General features: G+C 45.8%; 2 protein-coding genes across 8 annotated transcripts in view; one reads left to right on the forward strand and one right to left on the reverse strand.

Annotated features, from left to right (window-relative positions):
• The window catches only part of FAM219A (family with sequence similarity 219 member A), a 67,290-nt gene extending 42,021 nt beyond the window's left edge, over positions 1-25,269 (reverse strand). For 4 of the 6 annotated variants that reach the window (XM_037797823.1, XM_037797822.1, XM_037797820.1 and 1 more), the window contains exon 1: positions 24,922-25,269. In XM_037797823.1, coding sequence (XP_037653751.1) covers positions 24,922-24,981 — 60 coding nt within the window. In that variant the 5' untranslated portion in view covers positions 24,982-25,269. The remainder of the gene's footprint in view (positions 1-24,921) is intronic. The other 2 variants (XM_037797824.1, XM_037797821.1) reach the window with 1 other exon arrangement.
• A 288-nt stretch (positions 25,270-25,557) lies between these two features.
• The window catches only part of DNAI1 (dynein axonemal intermediate chain 1), a 64,267-nt gene continuing 62,623 nt past the window's right edge, over positions 25,558-27,201 (forward strand). For both annotated transcript variants that reach the window (XM_037798231.1, XM_037798232.1), the window contains exon 1: positions 25,558-25,768. In XM_037798231.1, coding sequence (XP_037654159.1) covers positions 25,739-25,768 — 30 coding nt within the window. In that variant the 5' untranslated portion in view covers positions 25,558-25,738. The remainder of the gene's footprint in view (positions 25,769-27,201) is intronic.

Below are 27,201 nucleotides of genomic sequence, written 5' to 3' on the forward strand. Positions count from 1 at the left end.
AGCCCCATACACAGAATTCCATCATACCCTGACCCCCCTCCCCCGATAGCTCAATCCACCAACTTTAACATGCTGTCACATCACTATTTCTTTCCCTCCCTATTTATCATCCATCATATATTTCTGTCTTCTGAATATATGAGAGTTAGCTGCACACATCCTTGAACATACACTATAATCCACGTATGTACTTCACATGAACAAGAACATTCTTTTATGTAATTCCATTAAGCACAGCTAAGAAGTATAAGAGATTCAACAATGATACAATGCTTACATTCTATATTTCCTTTTCCTTATGTCTCAACTGTGTCCCTTTGAGCCATCTGTCCTCCACACTCTAATCCCATCAAAGTTCATCCTTAGCATTCAATTGTCATCTAGTTAGACTGTCTTTTTTTTTTTCTTTTTTCAATTGTGGAAACATATATACAGCTTAAATCTTCCCGTTCCACCCCTTTCCTAGCCTTCTGTTAGTGGGATTAACCACATTTAGAATGATGTTATGCTCTTTCCCACCATCCATTATTAGAAATTTCCCTTCACCTCAAACTGCAACCCTACACTCCTTTCTTAACTTCCTATTGCCCCTTCCCCCATTTCTCTTAACCCAAACTCTACTTTTCATCTCTATGGTTATATTCTCTCATAATTTCTTTGTGTTTACTGTGGGGCTTAAAATTAACCTCTTAAATCCCTATCAATCTTGTTTTTCTTTGATACCACCTTCACTTCAATAGGGCACATAAACTATGTTCCTATACTCCTTCAGTCCCCCACCTTTATATAGTTGTCTAAAATTATATACTTTACATTGAGTTCAAAACCATTGATTTGTCCTTAGAGTTTGTGTATTTTTTATCATGTAGAAAGTAAACAGTGGAGTTATAGTTAAAAAATTATTGACTTCTATTTGTATTCCATTGTGGTTGGAGAATGTTCTTTGAGTATATTCAATTTTTTTTTTTTTTTAATTTCTTGAGGCTTGTTTTATGTCCCAGCTTATTGTCCCTTCTGGAGAAAGATCTGTGATCAGTAGAGAAAAATGAGTGTCCTAGTGATTTGGGATGTAAGGTACTGTATATGTCTGTTAAAATTCTCTGTATCTCTTTCTTCTTTCTTTGTCTCTCTGTTGGTAGGGCTCCCTTTAGAATCTGAAGTAGGGCAGGTCTTTTATTGGCAAAGTCTCTCAGCATTTGTTTGTCTATGAAAAATTTAAGCTCTCCCTCAAATTTGAAGGAGAGTTTTGCTGGATACAGTATTCTTGGCTGGGAATTTTTCTCTCTCAGAATTTTAAATATGTCATGCCACTGCCTTCTCGCCTCCATGGTGGCCACTGAGTAGTCACTACTTAGTCTTATATTGTTTCTTTTGTATGTGGTGAATTGCTTTTCTCTTGCTGCTTTCAGAACTTGCTCCTTCTCTTCAGTATTTGACAGTCTGATCAGAATATGTCTTGGGGTGGGTTTATTTGGATTTATTCTATTTGGAGTTCACTGGGCATTTATGCTTTGTGTGTTTATATTGTGTAGAAGGTTTGGGAAGTTTTCCCCAACAATTTCTTTGAATACTCTTCCTAGACCTTTACCCTTCTCTTCCTCTTCTGGGACACCAATGAGTCTTAAGTTTGGACGTTTTATTTTATCTATCGTATCCCTGAGATCCATTGCGATTTTTTCAATTTTTTTCTCCATTCTTTCTTTTGTTCTTTCATTTTCTGTTCTGAGGATTTCTAGGACACTGAGATGTTGTTCAGCTTCCTCTAGTCTTGTATTGTGAATATCCAGAGTCTTTTTAATTTGGCCAACAGTTTCTTTTATTTCCATAAGATCTTCTATTTTTTTATTTACTCTTGCAATGTCTTCTTTATGCTCTTCTAGGGTCTTTTTTATGGCGCTTATATCCTGGGCCATGGTCCTCTTGATGTCCTTTAAATCCTTCGCCATGTTTTTGTTCTTTGACTATAGTTCTTTAATTAATTTTGTGAGGTATAACGTTTCTTCCAAAATCTTGATTTGTGTGTTTGGAGCTGGATTCTCCATATCATCTGGTTTTATCATATGCATTAAGATTTTCTGTTGTTTTTGGCCTCTTGGCATTTGTTTTGCTTGATAGGGTTCTTTCAAGTTGTATCACAAAAAAAAGGATATCAATCTAATTTTTCAGAGACACAGTTTGGTGACGTACACTTTCTCTAAGTAACCAGCAGATGGCGTCTGGGAGCCACCTATATCCCTCCAGTCAGTTCTCAACCTTTTTTCCCGCGTAGTGTGGGGAAATGATTCTTGTGTGTTCAGTTGGAGAGCTCAGCCTGGGCGCGCCGCTGGAGTCGCCCGCCCTGAATGTGGGGCGTGCGCACAGGTGGCCAGGGAGGAAGGGCAGCTCTCTCTCGGTGTCCCATAAACCACTGGACTTGGCGTAGTGCCCCTGGGTTCTCCAAGCGGATCCCCCCTCCCAGCCGCGATCCTCCCTCAGCCGAGAGGGATGCCATGCTACGTCATCAGTGTGCGCCATCCCTCTAGGGAAGCCCTGGGCCACTTGGCTGTGCCGTGGGGCTCTCAGCCCATTTCAGAATGCAGAATGTGTGAGGCTGTCTTTACTGCAATGCCTTGTGGGCTGAGAGCAGCTGAGGTTTTCTCCACAGAGAGAGAGCGAGAGACAGAATATTTCCCCCGATTCTCCCAAGGTCAGCTGTCACCAAAAGCCTCTGTCTGCTTGTTGAGGATTTGCTGTCTGTATTGAGCAGTTACTGTTAAAACCTCACTTGGAGCTGGGCTGAGAAAGTGCACAGCGTGGCTTCCGTGAGGGAGGGGCTCCCAGCTCTAGGTTCTCGGCTCTCAGCGTGGGTCCGCAGTTTTACTTACAGATTTTATGCTGTGATCTCGGGCATTCCTCCCAATTCATGTCGGTGGGTGTTGAGTGTACAGTCATGTTTGTCTCCCCGCTACCATTCCAGGTTATTTACTGGTTTTTTGTTCATTTATGAATTGTTCTGGGGGAGACTAAGTCTTCCACTTCTTTCTATGCCGCCATCTTCCCAGAATCCTCCGGCAGTATTGTTTTAGGTGTGATAATGGTCTTGTGGTTATGTTAAAAATGATGTCTTTTAGAGAAACACACTACAATAATATAGATAAAATAGTTATTCAGAATAACCCAGTGAGTAGAGCACAGGTGAAACAAAATTATCCCTGTGTTGATAATTGCTGAAGTTGGGTGATGAGTGCATTTAGCCTTTTTCTCTACTTTTGTATATGCTTGAAATTTTCCATGATAAAATGTTTTGAAAAAATATGAAGACAATCAGCAGACTGGAAACTGCCTCCTTCTTGAGCCCACTGACCTGTGGGAAGAGTAGTAGCAACATGGATCTTTTCAAATGTTTCCTAAGCCCTTTGGGGAGCAGAAACAGCAATAGGACATCCTCCACCAGCATGAACAGTGAGGCTCCCCAGATAGGCCTCACTCTGCCAACAGGACTCTGAAATAGCCATTGCAGGGAGGGGTGGAGGTGGGGCCTCACCTACCCTGTGTAGCCCTTTCCAGCTCAGGCCCACAAAATGAGAACCTCCTCAGGGACTATGATGTTTAGGTTCATGTGTCAACTTGGCCAGGTGATAGTACCCAGCTGTCTGGTCAAGCAAACACTGGCCTGATAATTGCTGCAAGGATGTTTGTGGCTGGTTAATAAACCAACAGGCTGGTTTATTAAATCATCAGTCAATTGACTGCAGCTGTGACTGATGACTCACCAAAGGGCGTGTCTTCCACAATGAGAGAATGCAATTGCCTGCATTTAATCCAATTACTCAGTTGAAGATTTATAAGCAAGACAGATAGAGGACCTTCACTTCTTCTTCCGCTGCCAGCGAAGTGTTTCCTGAGGACTTCATTGAAGTTGCCAGTTCATTTCCTGAGAAGTTCATCGGACATCTTCCTTGGAGTTTACAGTTTGCTGACTGCTCTACAGAATTTGGACTCAGGCATAGCCACAGTTGCCTGAATCACTTTTATAAATTTTATAGTCATAGACACCTCTCATTGATTCTGTTTCCCTAGAGAACCCTAACTAATACAACTTGGTACCGGGAGTGGTTCTTGAGAAACAGAATCTTAAAATGGGCTTTTACACTTGGTTTTCTACTCTGATTAGGTTCAAAGGCACTAATGACTCTATTTCCAATAATCAAGAGGGCACTGATAGTCCATGGCATGAGTTGGCAAAGGAGATATGCAAAATAGCACCATTTGATTCTCCTAATCATAGTCTTGTACGAAGCAAGGCTCTGGGTGACAGTGTTTTCGACACCTTCACAGAGTTTTGCAGAATTAAGAGGTATAATGATGTTGGCTGGCTGCTCTTAGATACTTTGGATAAAGTTATAAGAGAAAGGGATGAGCTAAAGGCTTCAAATTCAAAACTTAAACATCGTATGACAGATGTAAAGGTTTCTATGGCCCTGAAAGAAAATCTCATTTCCTGTGCCTACAGACTTGAGGTTTCTGAAAACCAGACGCAGACTCTCATTGTGCGAGTAGCAGATTTACAATGTAAACTAAAATCTCAACCTCTCAGGGTGTCTGCTGTTAAAGTAAAGGCATTGATTGGAAAAGAATGGGATCTGGAAACTTGGGATGGGAACATATGGATTGATAATAATGGCAGTGAGGACATTGGAACCCTGGATTCTGCTGAGTCATTATTAGATTTACCTGTGGAGGGCTGTCCTGAGGAAATAGCTTCCCCACCTCCAGTCTGCCCTAAGGAGCCTGCAACCCCCACCTAAAGAGATTAACCCTTCAATGCCTGCTAATCCTGTAATAACCTCCCCTGAGGAAGCAGCCCTCACTCCTCTTTCTGGAGAGATTAATCCTGTTTTAAGAGATGAAAATGCAACAGAATGTCCTGAGGTAAATGGCTTGAAGGATAATTCTAATTCTTTTCATGACCCACCCCCACCACCAGTCTTTGCTTCAAGACCTGTAACTAGACTAAAGTCCCAACAGGCCCCGAAGGGTGAGGTACAAAGTGTGACCCATGAAGAAGTATGCTATACTCCAAAAGAACTGTATGCGTTTTCCAACTTATACAGACAGAAACCAGGGGAATATGTGTGGGAATGGATATTAAGGGTGTGGGATAATGGTGGAAGGAATATAAGGTTGGATCAGGCTGAATTTACTGATATGGGCCCACTAAGCAGAGATTCTGCATTCAATGTTGTAGCTCAAGGGGTTAGAAAGGGTGTTAACAGTTTGGGTGGTTGGCTGAAACATGGATCAAAAGGCGGCTGGCATTACCAGAGGTTGAAATGCCAGAACTGCCCTGGTACAATGTGGAGGAGGGGATTCAAAGGCTTAGAGAGATTGGAATGTTAGAGTGGATTTATCATGGAAGACCTGCTCACACAGCCCTGGAATGTCCAGAGGACACACCTTTTACCAGGACTGTGAGAAATAAATTTGTGAGACTAGCTCCATCATCCCTGAAGAGCTCTGTAGTTGCCCTTCTCTGTAGATCAGATGTTACTGTAGGAACTGCTGTCACTGAGCTGGAATCCTTAAGCACAATGGGGATAATCGGTCCCGAGTCGGCAGAAGCCAAGTGGCTGCAGTTAATCGCCACAGACAAGGTGGGCGTGGCTACCACAATGGAAAACAGGCTCAAAGCAGCAATCAAAATAATATGACTCGCAGAGACTTACGGCGTTGGCTAGTGGATCACGGAGTACCAAGTAGTAAAACAGATGGGCAATCGACTAAATTCTTGTTTGAACTATATAGGCAGAAGAACTCTAGGTCATGTGAACAAAAGTCTCCCTTGAATTACAAAAACAGAGAGTCACGGCCCCTTAATCAATTCCCAGACTTGAGACAGTTTACAGATCCAGAGCCCCTTGAATGAAGGGAAGGCCGGGTACCCTTGGGGAAGGACCCTGTTACACTGCCAAAAATTTATACTGTTAATCTTCCTCCCAGCCTTCCCCAGGAAGACCTACGGCCTTTTACCAGGGTAACTGTGCATTGGGGAAAAGGAAATGATTGGATATTTTGTGGATTATTAGACACTGGTTCAGAAGTGACATTAATTCCCGGAGACCCAAAACATCACTCTGGTCTACCAGTCAGAGTTGGGGCTTATGGAGGTCAGGTGATTGATGGAGTTTTAGCTCAGGTCCATCTCACAGTGGGTCCAGTGGGTCCCCAGACCCATTCTGTGGTTATTTCCCCAGTGCTGGAATTTGCATAATTGGAATAGACATACTCAGCAACTGGCAGAATCCTCACATTGGTTCCCTGACTTGTGGAGTGAGGGCTATTATGGTGGGAAAGGCCAAGTGGAAGCCACTAGAACTGCCCCTGCCTAGCGAAATAGTGAACCAGAAGCAATACTGGATTACTGGAGGGATTGCAGAGATTAATGCCACTCTTAAGGTCTTGAAGGATGCAGGGGTGGTGATTCCTACCACATCACCATTCAACTCTCCTATTTGGCCTGTGCAGAAAACATATGGGTCTCAGAGGATGACAGTGGATTATCATAAGCTTAACCAGGTGGTGACTCCAATTGCAGCTGCTGTTCCAGATGTGGTATCATTGCTTGAGCAAATCAATACATCCCCTGGTACCTGGTATGAAGCTATTGATCTGGCAAATGCTTTTTTCTCAATTGCTGTCAGTAAGGACCACCAGAAACAGTTTGCATTCAGCTGGCAAGGCCAGCAGTTTACATTCACTGTGCTACCTCAGGGTTATATCAACTCTCCAGCCCTATGTCATAATATTGTCCACAGGGATCTTGATCGTTTCTCCCTCCCACAAGACAGACTGGTCTATTATATTGATGATATCATGTTCATTCGACCTAGTGAGCAAGAAGTAGCAACTACTATAGATTTGTTGGTAAGGTATTTGCGTGGCAGAGGATGGGAGATAAATCCAACAAAAATACAGGGGCCTTCCACCTCAGTAAAATTTCTAGGTGTCCAGTGGTGTGGGGCCTGTTGAGATATTCCTTCTAAGGTGAAGGATAAGCTGTTGCATCTGGCCCCTCCTATGACCAAAAAAGAGGCACAACACTTAGTTGGCCTCTTTGGATTTTGGAGACAACATGTTCCTCATTTAGGTGTGCTACTCCGGCCCATTTACCGAGTGACCAGAAAAGCTTCTAGTTTTGACTGTGGACCTGAACAAGATGAGGCTCTGCGACAGGTCCAGGCTGCTGTGCAAGCTGCTCTGCTGCTTGGACCATATGATCCAGCTGACCCAATGGTGCTGGAAGTGTCAGTGGCAAATAGAGATGCTGTTTGGAGCCTTTGGTAGACTCCTATAGGAGAATCACAATGCAGGCCCTTAGGATTTTGGAGTAAAGCTTTGCCATCCTCTGCAGATAACTGCTCTCCATTTGAGAAACAGCTGTTGGCCTGCTACTGGGCCTTAGTAGAGACAGAACGCTTAACCATGGGCCACCAAGTTACCATGAGACCTGAGTTACCCATCACGAGCTTGGTATTTTCTGACCCACCAAGCCATAAAGTTAGGTGTGCACAGCAGCACTCCATCAGAAAATGGAAATGGTATATACGAGATAGAGCTTGAGCAGGTCCTGAAGGTTCAAGTAAGTTACATGAGGAAGCGGCCCAAATGCCCATGGCCCCCACTCCTGCCACCTTACTTTCTCTTTCCCAGCCCACAGCTATGGCATCTTGGGGAGTTCCTTATAATTAGTTGACTGAGGAAGAGAAAACTCGGGCCTGGTTTACAGATGGTTCTGCACAATATGCAGGCACCACCTGAAAGTGGACAGCGGCAGCACTGAAGCCCCTTTCTGGGATATTCCTGAAGGACAGTGGTGAGGGGAAATCCTCCCAGTGGGCAGAACTTCGAGCAGTGCACCTGGTTGTTCACTTTGCTTGGAAGGAGAACTGGCCAGAGGTGCGTTTGTATACTGATTCCTGGGCTGTTGCTAATGGTTTGGCTGGATGGTCAGGGTCTTGGAAGGAACATCATTGGAAGATTGGTGACAAAGAAGTCTGGGGAGGGGGTATGTGGATAGACCTTTCTGAGTGGGCAAAAAACATGAAGATATTTGTGTCCCATGTGAATGCTCACCAGAGGGTGACTTCAGCAGAAGAAGATTTTAATAACCAAGTGGATAAAATGACCCGTTTGGTGGCTACCAATCAGCCTCTTTCCCCAGCAACTCCTGTCATTGCCCAATGGGCTCATGAACAAAGTGGTCATGGCGGTAGGGATGGAGGTTATGCATGGGCTCAGCAACATGGACTTCCACTCACCAAGGCTGACCTGGCCACAGCCACTGCTGAGTGTCCAATCTGCCAGCAGCAGAGACCCACACTCAGTCCCCGATATGGCACCATTCACCTAGGTGATCAGCCTGCTACCTGGTGGCAGGTTGATTACATTGGACCACTTCCATCACGGAAGGGGCAGCGATTTGTTCTTACTGGAATAGACACATACTCCGGATATGGGTTTGCCTTCCCTGCACGACATGCTTCTGCCAAAACTACCATCTGTGGACTTACAGAATGCCTTATCCACTGTCATGGTATCCCACACAGCATTGCTTCAGACCAAGGAACCCACTTCACAACATATGAAGTGAGGGAATGGGCACGTGCTCATGGAATTCTGTGGTCTTACCATGTTCCCCATCATCCAGAGGCAGCTGGGTAGATAGAATGGTGGAATGGCCTGTTGAAGACTCAATTACAGCGCCATCTAGGTGGCAATACCTTGCAGGGTTGGGGCAGTGTTCTCCAGGAGGCTGTGTATGCTCTGAATCAGCGTCCACTCTATGGTGCTGTTTCTCCCATAGCCAGGATTCATGGGTCCAGGAATCAAGGGGTGGAAACAGGAGTGGCACCACTCACTATCACTCCTAGTGATCCACTAGGGAAATTTTTGCTTCCTGTCCCTGCAAGCTTAAGCTCTGCTGGTCTACAGGTCTTGGTTCCAAAAGGAGGAGTGCTTCCACTAGGAAACACAACAATGATCCCATTGAACTGGAAGTTAAGACTACCACCTAGCCACTTTGGTCTTCTTATGCCTCTGAATCAACAGGCAAGGAAGGGGATTACTGTACTGGCTGGGGTGATTGATCCTGACTTTCAAGGGGAAACAGCACTGCAACTACACAATGGAAGTAAAGAAGAGTTTTCCTGGAATACAGGAGATCCCCTAGGGAATCTCTTAGTACTACCATGCCCTGTGATTACAGTCAATGGAAAACTGCAACAATCCAATCCAGGCAGGACTACCAATGGCCAAGATACTTCAGGAATGAAGGTTGGGTCACCCCACCAGGCAAAGAACCACGGCCAGCTGAAGTGCTTGCTGAGGGTAAAGGGAACATGGAATGGGTAGTAGAAGAAGGTAGTGATAAATATGAACTATGGCCACGTGACCAGTTACAGAAATGAGGACTATGATGGCATGAATATTTCCTCCTTGTTTTGTTATGATCATGTTCATATTTGTCTGTAAAGCAAATATCTTTGCTTTCTTCTTTGTCTTGTCCCCTTATCATATGGCATAACCAGAACTGTTCATTTTGCTGTATTTAAGCTAAAAGAAATCAATTTTAAAAGCTAATGTCACCCAAGGACTTGCACCCTATTCTGGAGAGATTTAGTGCATTTCCAGTTGTATGCTGCACAGCGGAGTATTGTTAGGCAAAATATATGTCTGTTATTGTTATCTACTTAGAGATAAAGTATGGTTTTAGGTGATGTGCATAACTGCCAAGTTGACAATGGGTGGACTATGATGGTTAGGTTCATGTGTCAACTTGGCCAGGTGACAGTACCCAGCTGTCTGGTCAAGCAAACACTGGCCTAACAATTGCTGCAAGGACATTTGTGGCTGGTTAATAAACCAACAGGCTGGTTTATTAAATCACCAGTTAATTGACTGCAGCTGTGACTGATGACTCACCAAAGGGCGTGTCTTCCACAATGAGAGAATGCAATTGGCTGGATTTAATCCAATTACCCAGTTGAAGACTTACAAGGGAGACAGATAGAAGACCTTCACTTCTTCTGCAGCCCAGTGAAGCGTTTCCTGAGGAGTTCATCGAAGTTGCCAGTTCGTTTCCTGAGGAGTTCATCAGACATCTTCCTTGGAGTTGACAGTTTGCTGACTGCTCTACAGAATTTGGACTCGTGCATACCCACAGTTGCCTGAGTCACTTTTATAAATTTTATAGTCATAGACATCTTTCATTGATTCTGTTTCCCTAGAGAACCCTAACTAATACAGGGACCATGGGGAACATGGAGCACTTCTGAATCCAGCTAGTCTCACCAGGGCTTTGTCAAGGAGGCCAAAGACTCTTTTCATTTGGTGATGAGAAAAATGAACCATCTTCCCACCCTCTCCTGCAACAGTTCCCTTGGGAACCACTGAAAGAAAAAGGAAATCACCAACCCCTTCACAAGCATCAACCTTTAGACAAGAAATGATATAGTGATTTGCAGTTCATTTTCATGTACATGACCTTATTTATTTTACAAACAGACTAAAAGAAGTTAAGAGCCTGGCCAGAAGTCACATCAAAAGTGGTAGATAAGTGCCCTGATACACCCAGCAGACTTCCTACCAGACTCCCGCCCTGAGGCCTATGCCCCTTCTTAGCTCACCCTGAACTCCCTTTCCATTCAAGGATAAGCAAACCAATTCCTCTCACGGGAGCTTCTTGAGATTGACTCTCTGTTATATCTCAACTCCTACCAAATGAAAGGTGTGAAATGTAAGGTTCCATCAGAAGTTTATAGGAAGGCTAATGGATGGTCAAACCTTGGTTCCTTACTGGTTCCCTTTAGTGCCAATGTATGCTACCTTAAATATTACCCCCCAACTTTGTCTCACTTCCTAACTTCACATATTTCTCCCTCCTCTTCCTCAAACCACTACTCACCACCATTTCTCATCATTAACTTCACTTGGCCTTTCTCTGAGCCTATGATCTCCTCTGAGCCAAGGCTGGAAGCAGCAGGCCAGTTGAGAGCAGAGAAGACTTTGTGGGAGTTGAAATCCTCAGGGAACAGCTCTGAGATTCACAGGAGGCCCAGAGGAGGCCCTTCCCACCAGCTGCTTCAGTCTGCATGCCAAAGTGACTGCTGGCTTTCCCACCAGATGTAGCCAGCTCCCAGACAGAAGGGCCTTTAGCCATAGGTATTTTTGGTAAGAAGAACATGAAACTCCCATACCAGGACATCCAAGCTGGCATTCTTTCCTACTACCTCCAAGAGCTCCAGATAACTTATTCCATCTTCAGGAGGATATGTTTAAGTCATACATGTTGGAAGACTCAGGAGCTCCTCATCAGCAGAGCTAAGAGGTGTTTTTTTTTTTTTTTTTTGCTAATTAAATATTAAAGATCACCACTCTATTAATAGCTTCTCCAACCTCAAAACAAATTTGGCAGCACAATCATCAGCTCTGCTACCAATGGGAGAAGGGCTAGATCTGCCCTCCTGTGTCTTTCTATGTCCTTTACCCCTGAAAACTTGCCTCATGCTGCAAAGGGAGAAGGTGGAGAAAAGCCATTGTGTAAGCGACTCAGATCACCATCTCAGCTGGAGACCCAGCCCCATTCGGTAGCAAAAAGCAAGTCACTCCTTGTCAGAGTAATCAAGTTTGTTGTCATTCTGTGGGCTCAGTACAAGCATCACTTTTCTCAGAGGCGCCTCGCCTTCTCTGACATCCCCAATCTAATGTGGGACATTTTATTATTCCCTCTCATGCTACCTTGTTTTTGTCTTTTACATCACTTAACACAGTCTGTATTTGTTAAGCATCTATCCCTCTCACTGGATTGCCAGCTCATAAAGGCAGGGATCATGTTTGTTTTACTCATCATTTCATTCCCTGTACTTGGTACAGTGTCTCACATATAGCAGATGTTCAAAAGATATTTTTTGAATAATGAGTGAGTGTCCCAATACAACCAAACCCTTAATTTTCTTACCATTTCCCAACATGTGCCACATACTCCACTCACTAACTCTCATTACTTATCCTTCTCTGGGTCTCTACTGTTCCCCTCCTTAGAATGGCCTCCCAACCACCTCTCCATTCTGACTCATCCTTTAAAAGGCCAACTATTTTCTTCTATAGTTCTATTTCATGCCAGATTGTAAGCTCTGGGGTCAGAATCTATTTTCTAAGAAGCTTACAGGGAGATTGGGGTGACAAGACTCACAACACAACTCACAGTAGACACCCCTAATCAGAATATTGTATGTATTAAGTTATGTGCTAGAGGTTACAGAGGATTTGGGGATTGGTTGAAAGCTCACTGTAACAGTCAGGAAAGGCTTCTTGGAGAAGGGGAGATTTATATTGGCCTCTGAAGAATGGGTAGGAGTGATATAGGCAAAGAAGGAAAGGAAAGGGAATTTTTAAGAGGAGATGAGTCCTCAAGATGACAACAGATAAGAGAAAGTAAAAGGCCTGCTGGATCTACTAGAAAGTTGGCATGAAAGAGTGGCCAGATAGAGGGGCAAAAGTTGAGTGTAGGTGCCTCAGAAGTCAATGGGGAAGTTTAAACTTGATGCAGAAGAACTTAATTAGGTCCCATGTTGTAAAGGAAATATCATGGGTCTTGGAGTTAGGATACCTTGGTTCCAGTCTAGACCATGCCAACCTCTAGCTGGGTAATGGTTAACCCTGTTTATTTTTCTGAGACTCTGCTTGCACATCCATAAAACAGGCAAAAATGATTTTCTCAATCTACTTCACAAGGTGGTTCAGGTGTTTTTGAAACATATCTTTTCATCTACCTTAAAAGGGAATTTAAGGTAAGGATAAGATAACTGCACCCATGAACTTCCCGCAAAGACAATGTACTAAGACCAGGACAGGTGAAATGGAGGGCTCACATTGTATTGAAGGAAAGAAAAGGAAGCATGAAGAAGGTAGCGTTGTTGTGATATGCCCCAAAAGATAGGAAAGATTGACAAATACATATTAACAGAAAACCAGGAAAGCATTGCTCACGCTAAATTCCACAATGGATTTTTTGGGACATGTTTATATTGCACACACATAAGAGAGTTGTGTTTTCTGCTAGAATGTTGTTCCTAGCTGCTACTTTGGAAAGAATGCGGCATTTGCACAGAGCAACATGCCTTCCAGATGCCCTGGCCTCCGGCCCAGTTTAAGAACTGCTACCGCAGGGATCAGGAGACAATAGAGTCCAGAGGTAGGAGCATGTTCACACTTCCACTCACTAGCCCTGGATCCTCCCTTTGAAGCTAAAGAGAGCAGGGAGTCTAACCACCTTTCCTTCCCTAGACTCAGTCATTTAGGCATTTGAAAAACCTTAAAATACTTTCTGAGACTGCTATTTATAGGATGAACAACCTCAGTTCTTTCAACAGTTCTCACATGACATGATTTCTACTCCTTTCATTATTTCACTCACTCCTTCTCTTGAACAATGACCTCAGTACAGAATGCAGAATTTCAGACAGCACTGACCAGTGCAGGGTAGGGCAAAGCAGGATTGTCACCTCCTAGGACCTGAACTCCATACTGCTATTAATGTAGCCCAACAGTGCATTAGCTTTTCTGGTAGCTAAGTCACATATGGGCTTACATTAAGTTTTCTGTACACTCAAGCACTAGATTTCTCTGAAGATTTACCACAGCCTACCCAATACACAGTCTCACCTAGATTCCTATTTAAATTCCACCCTGCTGAATTTAGCCAGCCATCTCTTTGAGAAAAAGAGTCACATCACACACATGTGTAGTTTCTAATGAGTATGAAATCACCACCTCACTAGCCCCAAAGGATCCATACTTGTATTGTCAGCCAGCATAGCCCAGGATGTGACTCCAGGTTGTTGCCTTGATTTTACAATGTGAAGGCCAAGGGCTACCCTATTTCAGATGTGTCCCGGGTTCAACATAACAATGGCTACATCTATTAAATATGATCATGAAGCCTCAACTGACAACAATACAATAACAGAAGTCTGATCAATTTTACAGGTAGTGGCAGTCCCACCGTAACCGTGCTGGTCAGATCACATGGAGAGGTCTGTTCCAATTCCAGGGGTGAGAAACTCCACCAGGGCAGCCAGGATGATTGGGAATTTGGAAACCAATCTCTAGAGAAATGGTAGGGGAAAACAGGGACAGTTTAGCCCAGAAAAAAAGAGTGCTAAGGGTGTGTGAGACATTGTAGGGCCTTTCCTCTCCAGTAACTGCTGGCTTAAGAGTCTCCTTTCATAGCTCACGCCTTCCTCATGCTCCCTTGTTCAAAGGCTTATAGTTTCAGTTTAAGCATGTCAACCATTCGTGTTGATATTCATGAAATCTCTTCTTGAATCTTCCTCTTTCCCTTTTTATCTGGTCAGCAGAGTCGAGGTTACTCCCTCTCATCTGACCTACCTTTTCCCAAAGGACCATTAAGTTTATATCAAACATTTCAAAAACCAGTGTTGAGGACCAGAGTAGGAAAGATCAGTTATTTCCATTCATTTCTTAAAGAGCCATATAAGACTCTAGCTCCACAGTGAAATAGATTGCTGTGCTGGCTAATATCCCCAAGAGTCTCCCTTTCCCATATTCTCTGCCCAGGATAACCACAATGATTCAGGGCTGACAGGATGGCAAGCAGAGCAATAGAACTGCTCTCCCCTTGTTTCCATGTCTGACCATGGTAGACATGGAAAACCAGTCATGTCACTCTTTCTCCCTGAAACAGATGCTGATGCAGAATCAATCTTAACACAATGCCCTAGGCAGCTACTATGATCAATGGGCATTGGCATGAGGTATGAAACCTATTTATCATCCATGCTTTACGTAGCCTATGAAGTAGGGAGTGTACAATTATTATGCAGGAAGATCTCTTGAGCCGATGTGGCCAGCAAGGACATTTAATGGTACTGCAGAGGAAGTACTGAGGCACCCCTCATCAGGGGATCAGTTCTGAGCTTAAATCCTAATGGATATGGGATTCTTCCTGATAAAAGATTTGGACTATAAATCTTTATTTTCTCTCTTGCTTGGCAGAACACAAAAGCGTAGCCCGTGGGTAAAAAAGAAAAAGAGAACTGAGGCACAGGGCAGCCACACCAGGATTAAAAGTAAAGCATTAAATGGGTGAACTGTATGATTTGTGAATTATATCTCAATAAAGGGGGAAAAAAAAGCAAACCAGCTTTTGGTAGAAGGGAAGCAAAACCTCCTTATATCATGAGAAAAACTAGGCACTTAATATCTGCTGGGACATATGACCAAAGTTCACTAAAAACTTTCTATTGATGGCAGCAAGCTCAGGCCCTAACACATAACAGCAATAACCCATCAGAGACTAGCATGGAGCAAAATGTTGTGGGCTATACCCTCGATCATGGGACTTGCCCTTATGAAGCTCGTTACTGCAAAGGAGAGTCTAAACTTGCATATAATTGTGCCCAAGAGTCTCCCCCTGAGTACCTCTTTGTTGCTCAGATGTGGCCCTCTCTCTAACTGAGCCATCTCGACAGGTGAACTCGCTGCCCTCCCCTCTACATGGGACCCTACTCCCAGGGGTGTAAATCTCCCTGGCAATGCAGAATATGACTCCCAGGGATGAATGCGGACCCAGCATCGTGGGACTGAGAGTATCTTCTTGACCAAAAGGGGGATGCAAAATGAGACAAAATAGTTTCAGTGGCTGAGAGATTTCAAATGGAGTGGAGAGGTCACTCTGGTGGACATGCTTATGCACTATATAGATAACACCTCTTAGGTTTTAATGTATTGGAATAGCTAGAAGTAAATACCTGAAACTACCAAACTCCAACCCAGCAGTCTGGACTCCTGAAGACAATTATATAATAATGTAGATTACAAGGGGTGACAGTGTGATTGTGAAGACCTTGTGGATCACATCCCCTTTATCTAGTGTATGGATGAGTAGAAAAATGGGGATAAAAACTAAAGGACAAATGGGGTGGGATGGGGGGATGACTTGGGTGTTCTTTTTTCACTTTTATTTTTTATTCTTGTTCTGGTTCTTTCTGATGTAAGGAAAATGTTCAGAGATAGATTGTGGTGATGAACGCATAACTATGTTATCATACTGTGGACAGTGGATTGTATACCATGGATGATTGCATGGTGTGTGAATGTATTTCAATAAAACTGAATTTAATAAAAAAAAAAAGTCAGAGATGGCAAAAGAAAAAAAAATGTTGTGGGCTATAAAAGAGACTCAAAAGAACTAGGAAGATAGATTGTAAGCTCTTATAGCAGTTAACTCTATCCCTGAATTGTAAGGCCTATCTCTAAACTTTGAGATGCTGATCCCCTAGCATATAACCCAATTGGTCTCTGGAACAATGCATATCTCTGAGACACCTGAAACTCAGAGCTAGAGCTCGGCAGATATGAATGTCAGTATTAGTGCATACAGCCACTGTCAAAAAAAAAAAAAAAAAGCTGAAAAAGAGCCCAGACTTCAATTAGTCATATGAATGAAGCAGGTCTGGTTAAGACCAGGGCAAGCCAGGCCAAAGGGTAAAGGTTGAAACTGATTGTGTTTTAAAACTTCAACTTTCATATGAAACCAAGGGAATAGGTATCTATTTGGTACAGGATCTAAATTTTCTAAACGGCACAACTCGACAGTCGATTTGTTCAAACACCACAATTGCATGGAACTTTGAATAGGAAGTGAGATATGGTAGGTTAGTATAGGCTGGAGTGAAATAGTGACACATCCTAGAGTAATTTGGGCAGACAATAAAAAATATATTTACAGCCTCCCCCTCCCCAGCCCCGAGGATCTGGGGGAAGGTGCGGATGTGTTGGACATCCTCACCTGGACTGGTGTTGATGTTGTCACAAACATTGGGACTGGCGGTTTGATGTGCTGAGCCCTCGAGCATGGGACTTGCCCTTATGAAGCTCATTACCACAAAGGAGAGTCTAAACTTGTATGTAATGGTGCCTAAGAGTCTCCCCCTGAGTACCTCTTTGTTGCTCAGATGTGGCCCTCTCTCTCTCTAACTGAGCCATCTCGACAGGTGAACTCGCTGCCCTCCCCCCTACGTGGGACCTGACTCCCAGGGGTGTAAATCTCCCTGGCAATGCAGAGTATGACTCCTGGGGATGAATGTGGACGCGGCATTGTGGGACTGAGAGTATCTTCTTGACCAAAAGGGGGATGCAAAATGAGACGAAATAGTTTCAGTGGCTGAGAGATTCCAAATGGAGTCGAGAGGTCACTCTGGTGGACATTCTTATGCACTATATAGATAACACCTCTTAGGCTTTAATGTATTGGAATAGCTAGAAGTAAATACCTGAAACTACCAAACTCCAACCCAGCAGTCTGGACTCCTGAAGACAATTATATAATAATGTGGATTACAAGGGGTAACAGTGTGATTGTGAAGACCTTGTGGATCACACCCCCTTTATCTAGTGTATGGATGAGTGGAGGAATGGGATAAAAACTAAAGGACAAATGGGGTGGGATGGGGGGATGATTTGGGTGTTCTTTTTTCACTTTTATTTTTTATTCTTGTTCTGGTTCTTTCTGATGTAAGGAAAATGTTCAGAGATAGATTGTGGTGATGAACGCATAACTATGTTATCATACTGTGGACAGTGGATTGTATATCATGGATGATTGTATGGTGTGTGAATGTATTTCAATAAAACTGAATTTAATAAAAAAAAAGAGTCAAGAAACTCAAAAAAAAAAAAAAAAAGAACTAGAAAGAATATAAATATAAATCTAAACTGGATCAGAATAGAGACTAACTTCTAAGCCAGAGTTTCCCAAAGAGTATCCATGAAGCACATTGGTTCTGTAAGATGTTAATAGATATAAGTATGACAAAGCTTTCCACAGTTAAGTAAGCTTGGCCAACACTAAGCTAAGCAAAGTTGAAGAGGTTCCTTTACTGCAGAACTTATCAGGGCCATTAAAATGCTAGTGGACATTGTGATAGGATACAGTTATATAGTGTTTCCCAAAGGATTTGTGTCTGGAGTTTTTTCTTTTTTTTGCCCCATAAAATATCTCAAGGGACTCATATTTCCAAAAATATACTATAAGAGATGTAAATGCCATTCTAAGTCATGCTTGACTAAGGGCTTCACCGATTCCTTTAGAAGGATAAAACTGGAAATTAATATGGGAACTCCATTATAAATAATTTACATAATTATGTTTCAGTTAACTACATAGCAAAATGTATATGGTTCTCATTCCAGTTTGGTTTTAGTTAATTCATGAATCTTAAAGTGCCCCTTCAGGTGTTGTTCTAGAAGATAGAGGGGTAGACTCTGAATATGACAGTGATTAGTCTGGTGACCAAAACAGGAAAACCAGGCAGGAAGTCACAGTAGCGAGGCTCATTTCTGCTCAGGTGTGGCCTCTTGTGATACCTCTCAGGATTAGCATATTGGAGAGCACCTTCATGACCATTAGTTTCCTCTTAACTTGCGCACACACTCACATCACCATCATCATGGAAAGTTAAAGTTGACCCTCAAGAATCACAACCTCTGATTCTCAGTTTGACATCTCTCAATAACAGCAACAACAAATGCAAGCACACACTTGTTTGAACTGGCTTCCTACTAAAGTCTACTACTAAAACCTGGGGAAGAAACTCCTGCCGGCCTCAGTGTCCACCCTCCCTCCTAGGCCAGACACTTCAGCTCTTTCCTAGATGACTTCTCCACTCCAGAGTCCCTCCCTGAAGCCCAGGAGTTTACTTGGCTGCCCCACAGTGAGGCCTGTGAGTCATGTGCCAATTTCAGAACTCGAGAACAGAGCCAGATCCAGAGCTGGTCTCAGGTCTGCTTCCTTCCTTCCTTCCTTTCTCCCGGCCAGATGGCCAGATTCCTGAGAGAGTCTCCATAGGAAACAATGACTTGAGAGCCTACTAAGCCACGCCTCTTCTTCCTTTAACCAGCACCTCTGGGTATCTGCCTGATTCTCTCCTTCTAACCCCTTCTGGGGCTCCCTGCACCAGTTCTCTCAGGGTCTGCTGGAAGGCATGCAGCAGCTAAGAACAGGAATCTGTTTCCTGTGTCCTCTTTCCAGACACAAGGTTCCATCTGCCCTTTCAAGGAGGGGTGAGGGTCCCTGAAGCTATTCAGGTTGGAGGAAAGAAGCCTCTGTTTCCCATTTCTGTCTGCTCTGGGCCATAGGCAGTCAAGGGCAGAAGGCAGCTGGGGGCTGGGAATGACTCAGCCTGAGCCCCAGCTACCATGGAAGCACTCAACTACAGAGGTCACACCTGGGGCTTTGTAGAAGCCAAGTCACCTCCGAGCGATCTCACCCCAGAAATCTCCCATGGCACACCTTGCATGGAAGATAGCAGCCTGGGCTTCTACTCCAAGTGCTTCTACCACAAGTGCAGTTTTTCAGGCTGGTCTCAGAGAAAGAAAGTATGTGTTTTTTCCATTCTGACTCTTCCAGATGATACAGTAACACACACACCCACTCTTAGAAGAAATCAGTGAAAGTGCCTCGCTCAGTCAATCAGTCAAAAATAAAACCATAGGTTTGGCCAAATGATGGTAAAAAGCCAGGCCAGAAATTGCAACATAAAACACTGTCTCAGCCAACAAAGGATTTTCTTTTTCCTTCATCAAAGTGCTGCTGTGGGGAGGGTGGAGGGAGGACAACTGGGGCTCCTTGATGCCCCCAATTCTCTTGCATTCATCAGTTCAGATTGCAAGGGAAAAATATTCACTTGAATGCTTTCTATATTTCTAGGCAGCCCTCTTAAGGCTGTGGGGCCAGTGCCATTCTGTCCTTTGGTTTTCCAGGACTCCTGGGTCCACTATAACCCCAAGGGTACAATTTCTAACAGCAGAGCAAATGAAAACAACAGCTTCCTTGCATATAAGCAGCTCCCAAGGCCAAGATGTATATGAGCCCCCAAATTTCCTAAGGTGGTGCTGATAGTCCAGCCCTCCATCCAGGGGTCCATACCAGAAACCTGGGAGTCATCCTTGATTTCCTACCTCTCCATCCAACCTCCAAACAGGCACCACATCCTGCCTATTCCACTTTATTATCATCTGTGTATCTGTCCATACTCTCTCTGCTCCTGCTTGAGTGCAGTCCTTCATCACCTCTTGCCTGGATTATTGCACCCACCCCCATATTAGTTTTCCAATTTCCAATCTCACCTCCTCTGATCCCTCCTTCACCACTGGAACGATACTCATAAACTCAAATCTGTTCATGTTATTCCCTTAATTACAACGTTTCATTCATTCCACAAGTACCCGCTTGTTTCTTCCCTTTATGTCCTTTCCATGGAACGCTTGCCTTTTGTCTGCCAATATGCTAGTCCTCTTCCAAGAGCCAGTTCAGCAAAGTCTCTTCTGTGAAACCTTCCCTGACCACTTGATGAAAGCCCTTCCTGTTTTGCTTTGGCTCCACTGGACCTGGTTCTTTTTCTGTTACAGTGCCATTACCCTGTATCAATCTGTCCTAGACCGTGCATATCTCTGGAGCAAAATTCTGTGTTATTGAGTTTAGCACAGCAACCAGCAAAAAGTAGGTTCTTACCAAGTGTTTGTTGAAAGAGGAGATGAGTGGTGAGGGGCTTGGGAACTGCGCAAATCTGATCCTCACTTTGCAATATAGGAAGGAAGAAGAGTGTGCATCTCCTAAGGAGCTTGGGAAATACTGATGGATCATGAGCCACACAGACCCATTAGGAGAATCTACCCTTAAATTGAAAAGTCATCTGAATACAAAAAGGCAACTTAAGGCACCCAGACCATAGAACACATCTAGGTCAATGTTCCATGATGGCTACTTGCTATCTTCACAATGTTCTCTCTGCTACTTTAAGAAGCCATTGCGGCCCACTCACTGAATTAATTTCCTGACCGTCTCCAACCGTGAATGTCAGGAGGCAGAAGAGGTCTTAAAACCCTTTTTAGACTCACATGGTCAAAGGGTCAGAACCTTGGAATTTCTTACCTTCTCCTAAGGGAGGTGTCACTCTTTCTCAGGGACACCCTCTATTGATCTCCACTCTTTCCTGACATGTATCCAAAATCCTCAAACGCTGTTTGAGGACATCTTTCTCCTAACCATCCATTGGAGGACTCTTGCCTCTGTATCCTTCATGTACTTGGTACTGAGTAGATACTTAACAAGCGCTCATGAACTAAACAAACAAATTAACAGACAACGATACCAGACTAGCATTTCTTTCAGCTATGCAGAGACCCTGCCTGGTGCCATATGCCATTTTTTAAGTCTCATTGTTCTGTGAGAGCACAGGAGGCAAGGTTTTGCCTGACACAATTAAGTCCTTAAAAGCTCTATTTGTTTTTCTTGCAACAAATCTCTTCCTCTCCAACTGCAGCTGAAAAGAAGACATAGACTGTGCGGCTACACCAACCAGCCCAGCAGACAGGCAATTGGGCCAGATAGCCTATCCTTGCTGCTTATACAAACAACAGCCCCAACTTAACCAAACCGCTCAACAGAAAGCCTCCAACAGCTGGGAGCTTCCCTAGAGCAGTGAGGTGTGTGGCTTGGGCACAGAGCTGACGCACAAAGTCTGCCTATATCCAGCAGTTTCTTTGGGACTGTCTGTGCTCAGAAACACTCAGGATTGTCTGAGAGACACAGCAGGAGTGGGGCCCAGGGAATCAGTCTCCAAGAGGAGATCACATTCCTTTCATAAGGAGACAGGGAGAGACCGTGGGGAGCTCTCAGGAATAGGCCCAGGCCTGGTTCAGATGCTGAGAGGCAGCCAGGCCAATTAAGTCATTGGTGTGTTGGTGAAAGGAGGGAGGCCATTCCCTTCAGGCAAACTCCCATCGCACATGGGAGGCTCCATGCAGCTGTGGCAACAGCAGCAGCAACAACAAGGCAGGGATCTCTTCCTCTTCCTCCCACTAGCTGAGAATTAATGCTTAAATTAGCACCTTGGAAACACCCAGATCTGCTGGCTGCGCCTTCTCTCCCAGCTCCTACCACTCCCCCAGGCCTGCTTTTTAAGCTTGAGTTTCTTTTTCAAGTAAATAATAAAAAAGATGTTCTTCCCCCTAGAGTGCTTCTTTCCAAGTAAGGAATGTCCTCCAGATTATTTCCACCATCATGGCTGGAGGGAGAGTTATTTGATGATGGTGCTATCCATATAGTTTGGTCCGGAAAAGGGCAATGATGCTGGCACCAGTATTGCCGTTTCCCTTATAATTTAGGAGGCAGTCCCCACCCCCCAGGGGGCTTACACTGAGGGAATGAGCAAGAGAAATAAACTTCTGGACTGGGAGATTCAAGAGGGCAAGGTCACATCTGCGTCTGCATTGCAGACATCTGTATCTGGAACACAGCAGATGCTCCATAATCTTTGGTTAATCAATTTGCTGAATCAGTGGCATCAGGTGCCTGTAGTATTCTTTGGAGGGGGGAGGGCCACTATGGTTAAACTTTAAATAATTAGTTTGTCTTTATTTCATAAATGGGAAAACTGAGGCCAGAGAAGAGGAGAAACTCCTTACAGGTCTCAAAAAATAATGGCAAAATATGAAATAAATCACAGCTGGGTCTGAGCCTGAGCCCCCCAGTTTGAATGGTGTACCCAAATAACACTAAAGAGCCACTTTGCCCCTCTGTTCTGTCCTTTACCTCTGTGGCATGCCATCTTGATTCTTTATGCCGTGGAACGAAGGCTGTGAGGAATAGGGTACATCAAGCTTAGGTGCCTTAGAACCCCACACAAGATTCCGATGGTCTAAAAAATACACAGGACATTTAAAGAGGAGTTTTGGGGTGCCTCTAGACTTCAACCTGGGGACAGGGGTCAAGAGGCAGAGATCTATAGGGCAATGTCTATCACCCCCACATGGGGAATGACTATATTGCTATTTCCATAAGGCTTTCATTCAAATTCAACAAAGTATCCTTTTGCAGAGAAGGACTTCTTGGTCTTCAAGGGAAGGGTCTAAAGACAGCTGCAGCTTCTCCAGTAAGTGCATCCTTATCCACTAGAAGCAGCTCAGGAGTCCTCTGAGGCCTCCACCTGGGCATACCACCATTCAGGATATCAGGCAATAACAGAGGTACCAAGGACAACTGAGAGAGCCCCAGGACCCCATTCCTTTCCTCCTTTCCCTGGACAGCTGTTGCCTCCCATCTCACGTACCCCTGATGAGAGACAAGAACTCATTTCTTCCTTCTTCTGACTCACTTTGTTCTCCTCCTCCTCCTTCATCCACCCTCTTTTCGTTCTTGCTCAGCACTGGTAGGGCAATCCAGTTTGACAAGCCAGGTTGGTTGGAAAGAGAGCCCAAAAAGGAAAGTTCTCTTAGCCTAGCCCAAGGTTCTTCTGCAAACTCATGGGACCAACTTCCCTCCAGTGATGACATCAGGCTAGGAAAGAAGTCCTGCAGCATCTCTCTCCCTAATTTAATATTGTATACTTTTGTAAAGATACTCTGTTCTGGCTTCTAGAATTGTCTAAGTAGTCAAAAATGAGGGGGGAAAAGCCAATTATCTGCTGCTTAGTGGTTGCTAAGGATTCTAACATTTCACAAAAGGTGTGCATAGAAATGGTCATGAGTCCCAGCCAAGGCCCTTCTCGGCTGCTGGAATGGGCAAGTTACTTGCGCAGGAAGTCACAATGCACATCTGTCAGACAGGAGCCTCCAGACCTAAGGGTAAAACCTATTCCTGCCTCCCAGCCTAACACAGAAGGAGGAGGCTTAAGGAGTCCGGGAACTTCAGGACTTGGAGAGCTCTGCTAGGCTCCAGCAGAGCTTGGACAACAAACACCCACACCTTCAGTTTCTTGGCCCGCTCTGCCTCCTTCCAGCTCCCCCTTGAGCGCCAAAGCGGAAAGGTGGAAAAGCGAACAGTGTCCGGGGGCAACCTCCCCCTCCGCCACCATATCAACTGGCTAGGCCTTCGCATCTCCTGCACCGGCGCCGGGCGAGTAAGCCAATCAGGTAGTCCCCAGGGCGGTGGCCAGCGGGCATGGTCTTCCCCAGGCCTGGCCTCCATGCGCCCGCGTCGCCCTCCCTCCTCCATCCCTAGCGAGCCGGCAGCGATGACATCATTCTTCCCAGACTCCGGGACCGCGGACAGGCGTCAGGATCCGCGCCCAGCAAGGAACTCCAAGCACGTAGGCCTAGGAGGCTGGGGGCTCTTCGGGGCTGGTGGGGACAGGCTGCTCCAGCGCGGCCCCGCCCCCTCTCCCATCGGTTCCCAGGCGCTCTCATCCGCGCCCCTGATTCTCCATCTCCTCGCCGCGCACTCTCCTCACGGCTCCGGTACCCTCAGCCCAGACTGCCCGCGCTTCTCTCCGGAGAGGAACGGAATTCCCGAGCCCTACACCAATCCCCTGTCGCCAGTCAGACCCTTGCCCCGGCCCCGCGTTCCTATCCATATTTAGCGAACTAGCCGGCAGACCCCTCCTCCTTTACAAGACTAATCCCAGTCCCTGTTAGTTTAACGGCTCCCTCGGCCCCCTCCCCTGCCCTGAGCATCACAGGCCTGTAGGTCTAAACACTACCCACCCCCACCACCGCCATCACAGCCCGGTAGGCCTGCCGCCGGTGGTGCCCCAACACGGTTTCCTTGCCAACCCTCACTACGGACCTCCACCAGCAGTGTGCACCATTGTGCAAAGCCTGTTCCATCCGACGGCGCTCCCGATAGCTCCCTTACCCTGCCTCGGCCGACAGTGCCCTTCGCCTTTATAGGTCCCATTGCTCTCACCGCGCGTTTCTCCCACGGTTTTCTTGGCCTGCAAGTCCCCCTCCCCCGGCGATGCTTCCCGTTTTCATGGCTCTTCGCCCCATCGGATGGCGCCCCCGCCGCACCGCCCCCAAGGTCTGATTCTCTCCCTCCTCAGGCGGCGCCCGTTCCCGGCCCTGGCCTTCCCGCCCCCTCACCAGCGGCTGCATCTCCGAGTGCGCAGTGGGCACCTGGAACCGGTCGATCTCCTCCATCATGGTGCCGGCGAGCGAGCGGGCCGGGGGCCGGGCGCGGCCGGGGACGCCGACGAGACCGCGCGGGGCGGCGGCCCCTGGAGCCCGGCGGCTGATGCAGACTAGGCCGCGGGGGATGGGGCGGACTGGCGAACGGTCGGACGGATAGGGGGAGCGGACGCGAGAAGAGAGGTTCGCGGGCGGACTGCGGCCGGCGCGGCTCGGTAGACTACCGCGGCTGTGGCCGGGCCGAGCCGCAGGTCTTGCCTGGCCTCCTCCTCCGCCGCCGCCTCCTGTCAGCAGCTCAGCCACTGCGGTGACTCGGCAACTCCACTTCCGGGTCCCGGACACCGCCCGGTCATGCATTATTCATGAGGAGGCGGTGCCTGGGTGCCTCCAGCCCCTCCCACAAGCAGGAGTCCAAAATGCGCGCGGCCGCCGGATGCATTACTCTGAAGGGGCGGGGCTTAGCGGATCCGGAGGATCCCCGCGCTCCCAGCCCCGCCTCCTCCCCGGGGCGGGGACGGGGCGCCAGAGGTTCCTGCTCTTTGGCTGCCAGTCGGTTGCTGGGTAACCGCGTCCGGAAGGAGCCGAGTCTATCCTACAAGGGCGCGGGGACCCACAACGGCAGCTGTCCCCAAAGAACTGAAATTGAGGATTGAAGTAACAGAGTGCCCGGATTTTCTGTGCGTGGTTTAGGTAGAGGACGAAGTTTTCGCTTCAGGCTACGGGGTGTTTTGTAGGCGCTCAAGGGATTGAGGCTCTTCCTGCTTTAGAGAAGATGCCCCCGAAACAGCCTCCTCGTAAGCAGGTAATGCCCACCCGGATCTATCTTCTCCCCGTGACCTCTGGCCTTGGGCCCCAATTACCACTGATCATATCTATTCTACTGATCCGTGACCCTCCTTTCCCTGTTGACCTCTAGCCTTCTATTCTCCTGTGACCCCTGGCCTGTGCACCAACTGTCCACTAACTTTGTTCTACCCTCTCCCATTGACCCTTGCCTCCTCTTCTACACTGTCCCTGATCCACAATTTCCTACTTTTTTCTCACTTGTCCTCCCCTCCCCATTCCCATTACTCTTACTCTACTGGCTCCACTGACCCCATCCCTTTACTCTACTGGCTCCACTGACCCCATCCTGACCAGCCCATCCTCCTTATCCCCGCCCCCACTTCCACCTGTACATTCCTTATTACCCTCACATTCTTGTCCCAAAGAAATCCTTTGTCCAGCCCTTTGTCGTGTGCCCAGTGCTAGGCTAGGTGGAGACACAAGCCTTGCCCTTTGTGAGTCCTCAAAGGGAGTTGAAGGGAACAGTACAGGGGACACAGAACAAATTGGAGTTTGGTGCAGATTTTCTGTGCTGGGAGACTTGTAAGGACAAAGAGGTCAGGTAAAGAGGAAGAGAAGAGAGACACTCTTCCCATCGTGGCCCTTCACTTCACACCCCACAAACTCCAAACACTGGCCCCAATCTATTTCATGTGTCTTTCTTCCCTGTGTCCCCTGGTCTAACCCAGTAACTTATTCAGCCATGTGAACATTGTGGCCTTGTTGCCACCTGGGCAGATGTCATCTTTTCTCATAGGAAACTCAAGAGTCACCTCTCTTACCTACCCTGCACAGAGTTCTGTTTTCCTCCCCACCATCTCTCTGGAGGGTGAGGTAATCCCAGTTTCTCGGACAGCCCTCTATGATGGTCAGTTCACTTCAGGAATCACCTTTTCCAAGTCCTTTATGAATTGCCACCTTGGTACTAATATGCAGTTTCTGGCTATGTGAAGTAGGACTTCTATTTATTTGTTTTAAATTTACCTCACATAGGCCTGGGCATTTTGAGGTTTGGAGACCAAATCCATGTCCATGCTATTCAAGACTGTACATATTTTGGTCTAGCTTCCTCCACATTAGCCTTTGCTCCTCTGTTTTTCTTACCTGGCCTTCTAAAGCAGGTAGACCCTTCTTTCTTAGATCTCTGCAGCCATGGGGAGGCTGCTATTCCTGTATGGCCATGCCCTAGTTTTATTTTGGGGTTGAGCTGTGTCTTGAAGCTCATGTACTGTGCTCAGGCCTACTGACTCTTCATTTATATGTATACACATATACATATTATATATATATATATAATAAACATTGTTGTGGTCTGGTTTATATACAATGAAATGGATCATTTTAGTTGTACATGTTGACAAGTTTCAACATATTGATACATCAGAATCAAGGTATAGGACATTTCCATTG

Source organism: Choloepus didactylus, chromosome 10, assembly GCF_015220235.1.
Source record: "Choloepus didactylus isolate mChoDid1 chromosome 10, mChoDid1.pri, whole genome shotgun sequence".
Lineage (NCBI taxonomy): Eukaryota > Metazoa > Chordata > Mammalia > Pilosa > Megalonychidae > Choloepus > Choloepus didactylus.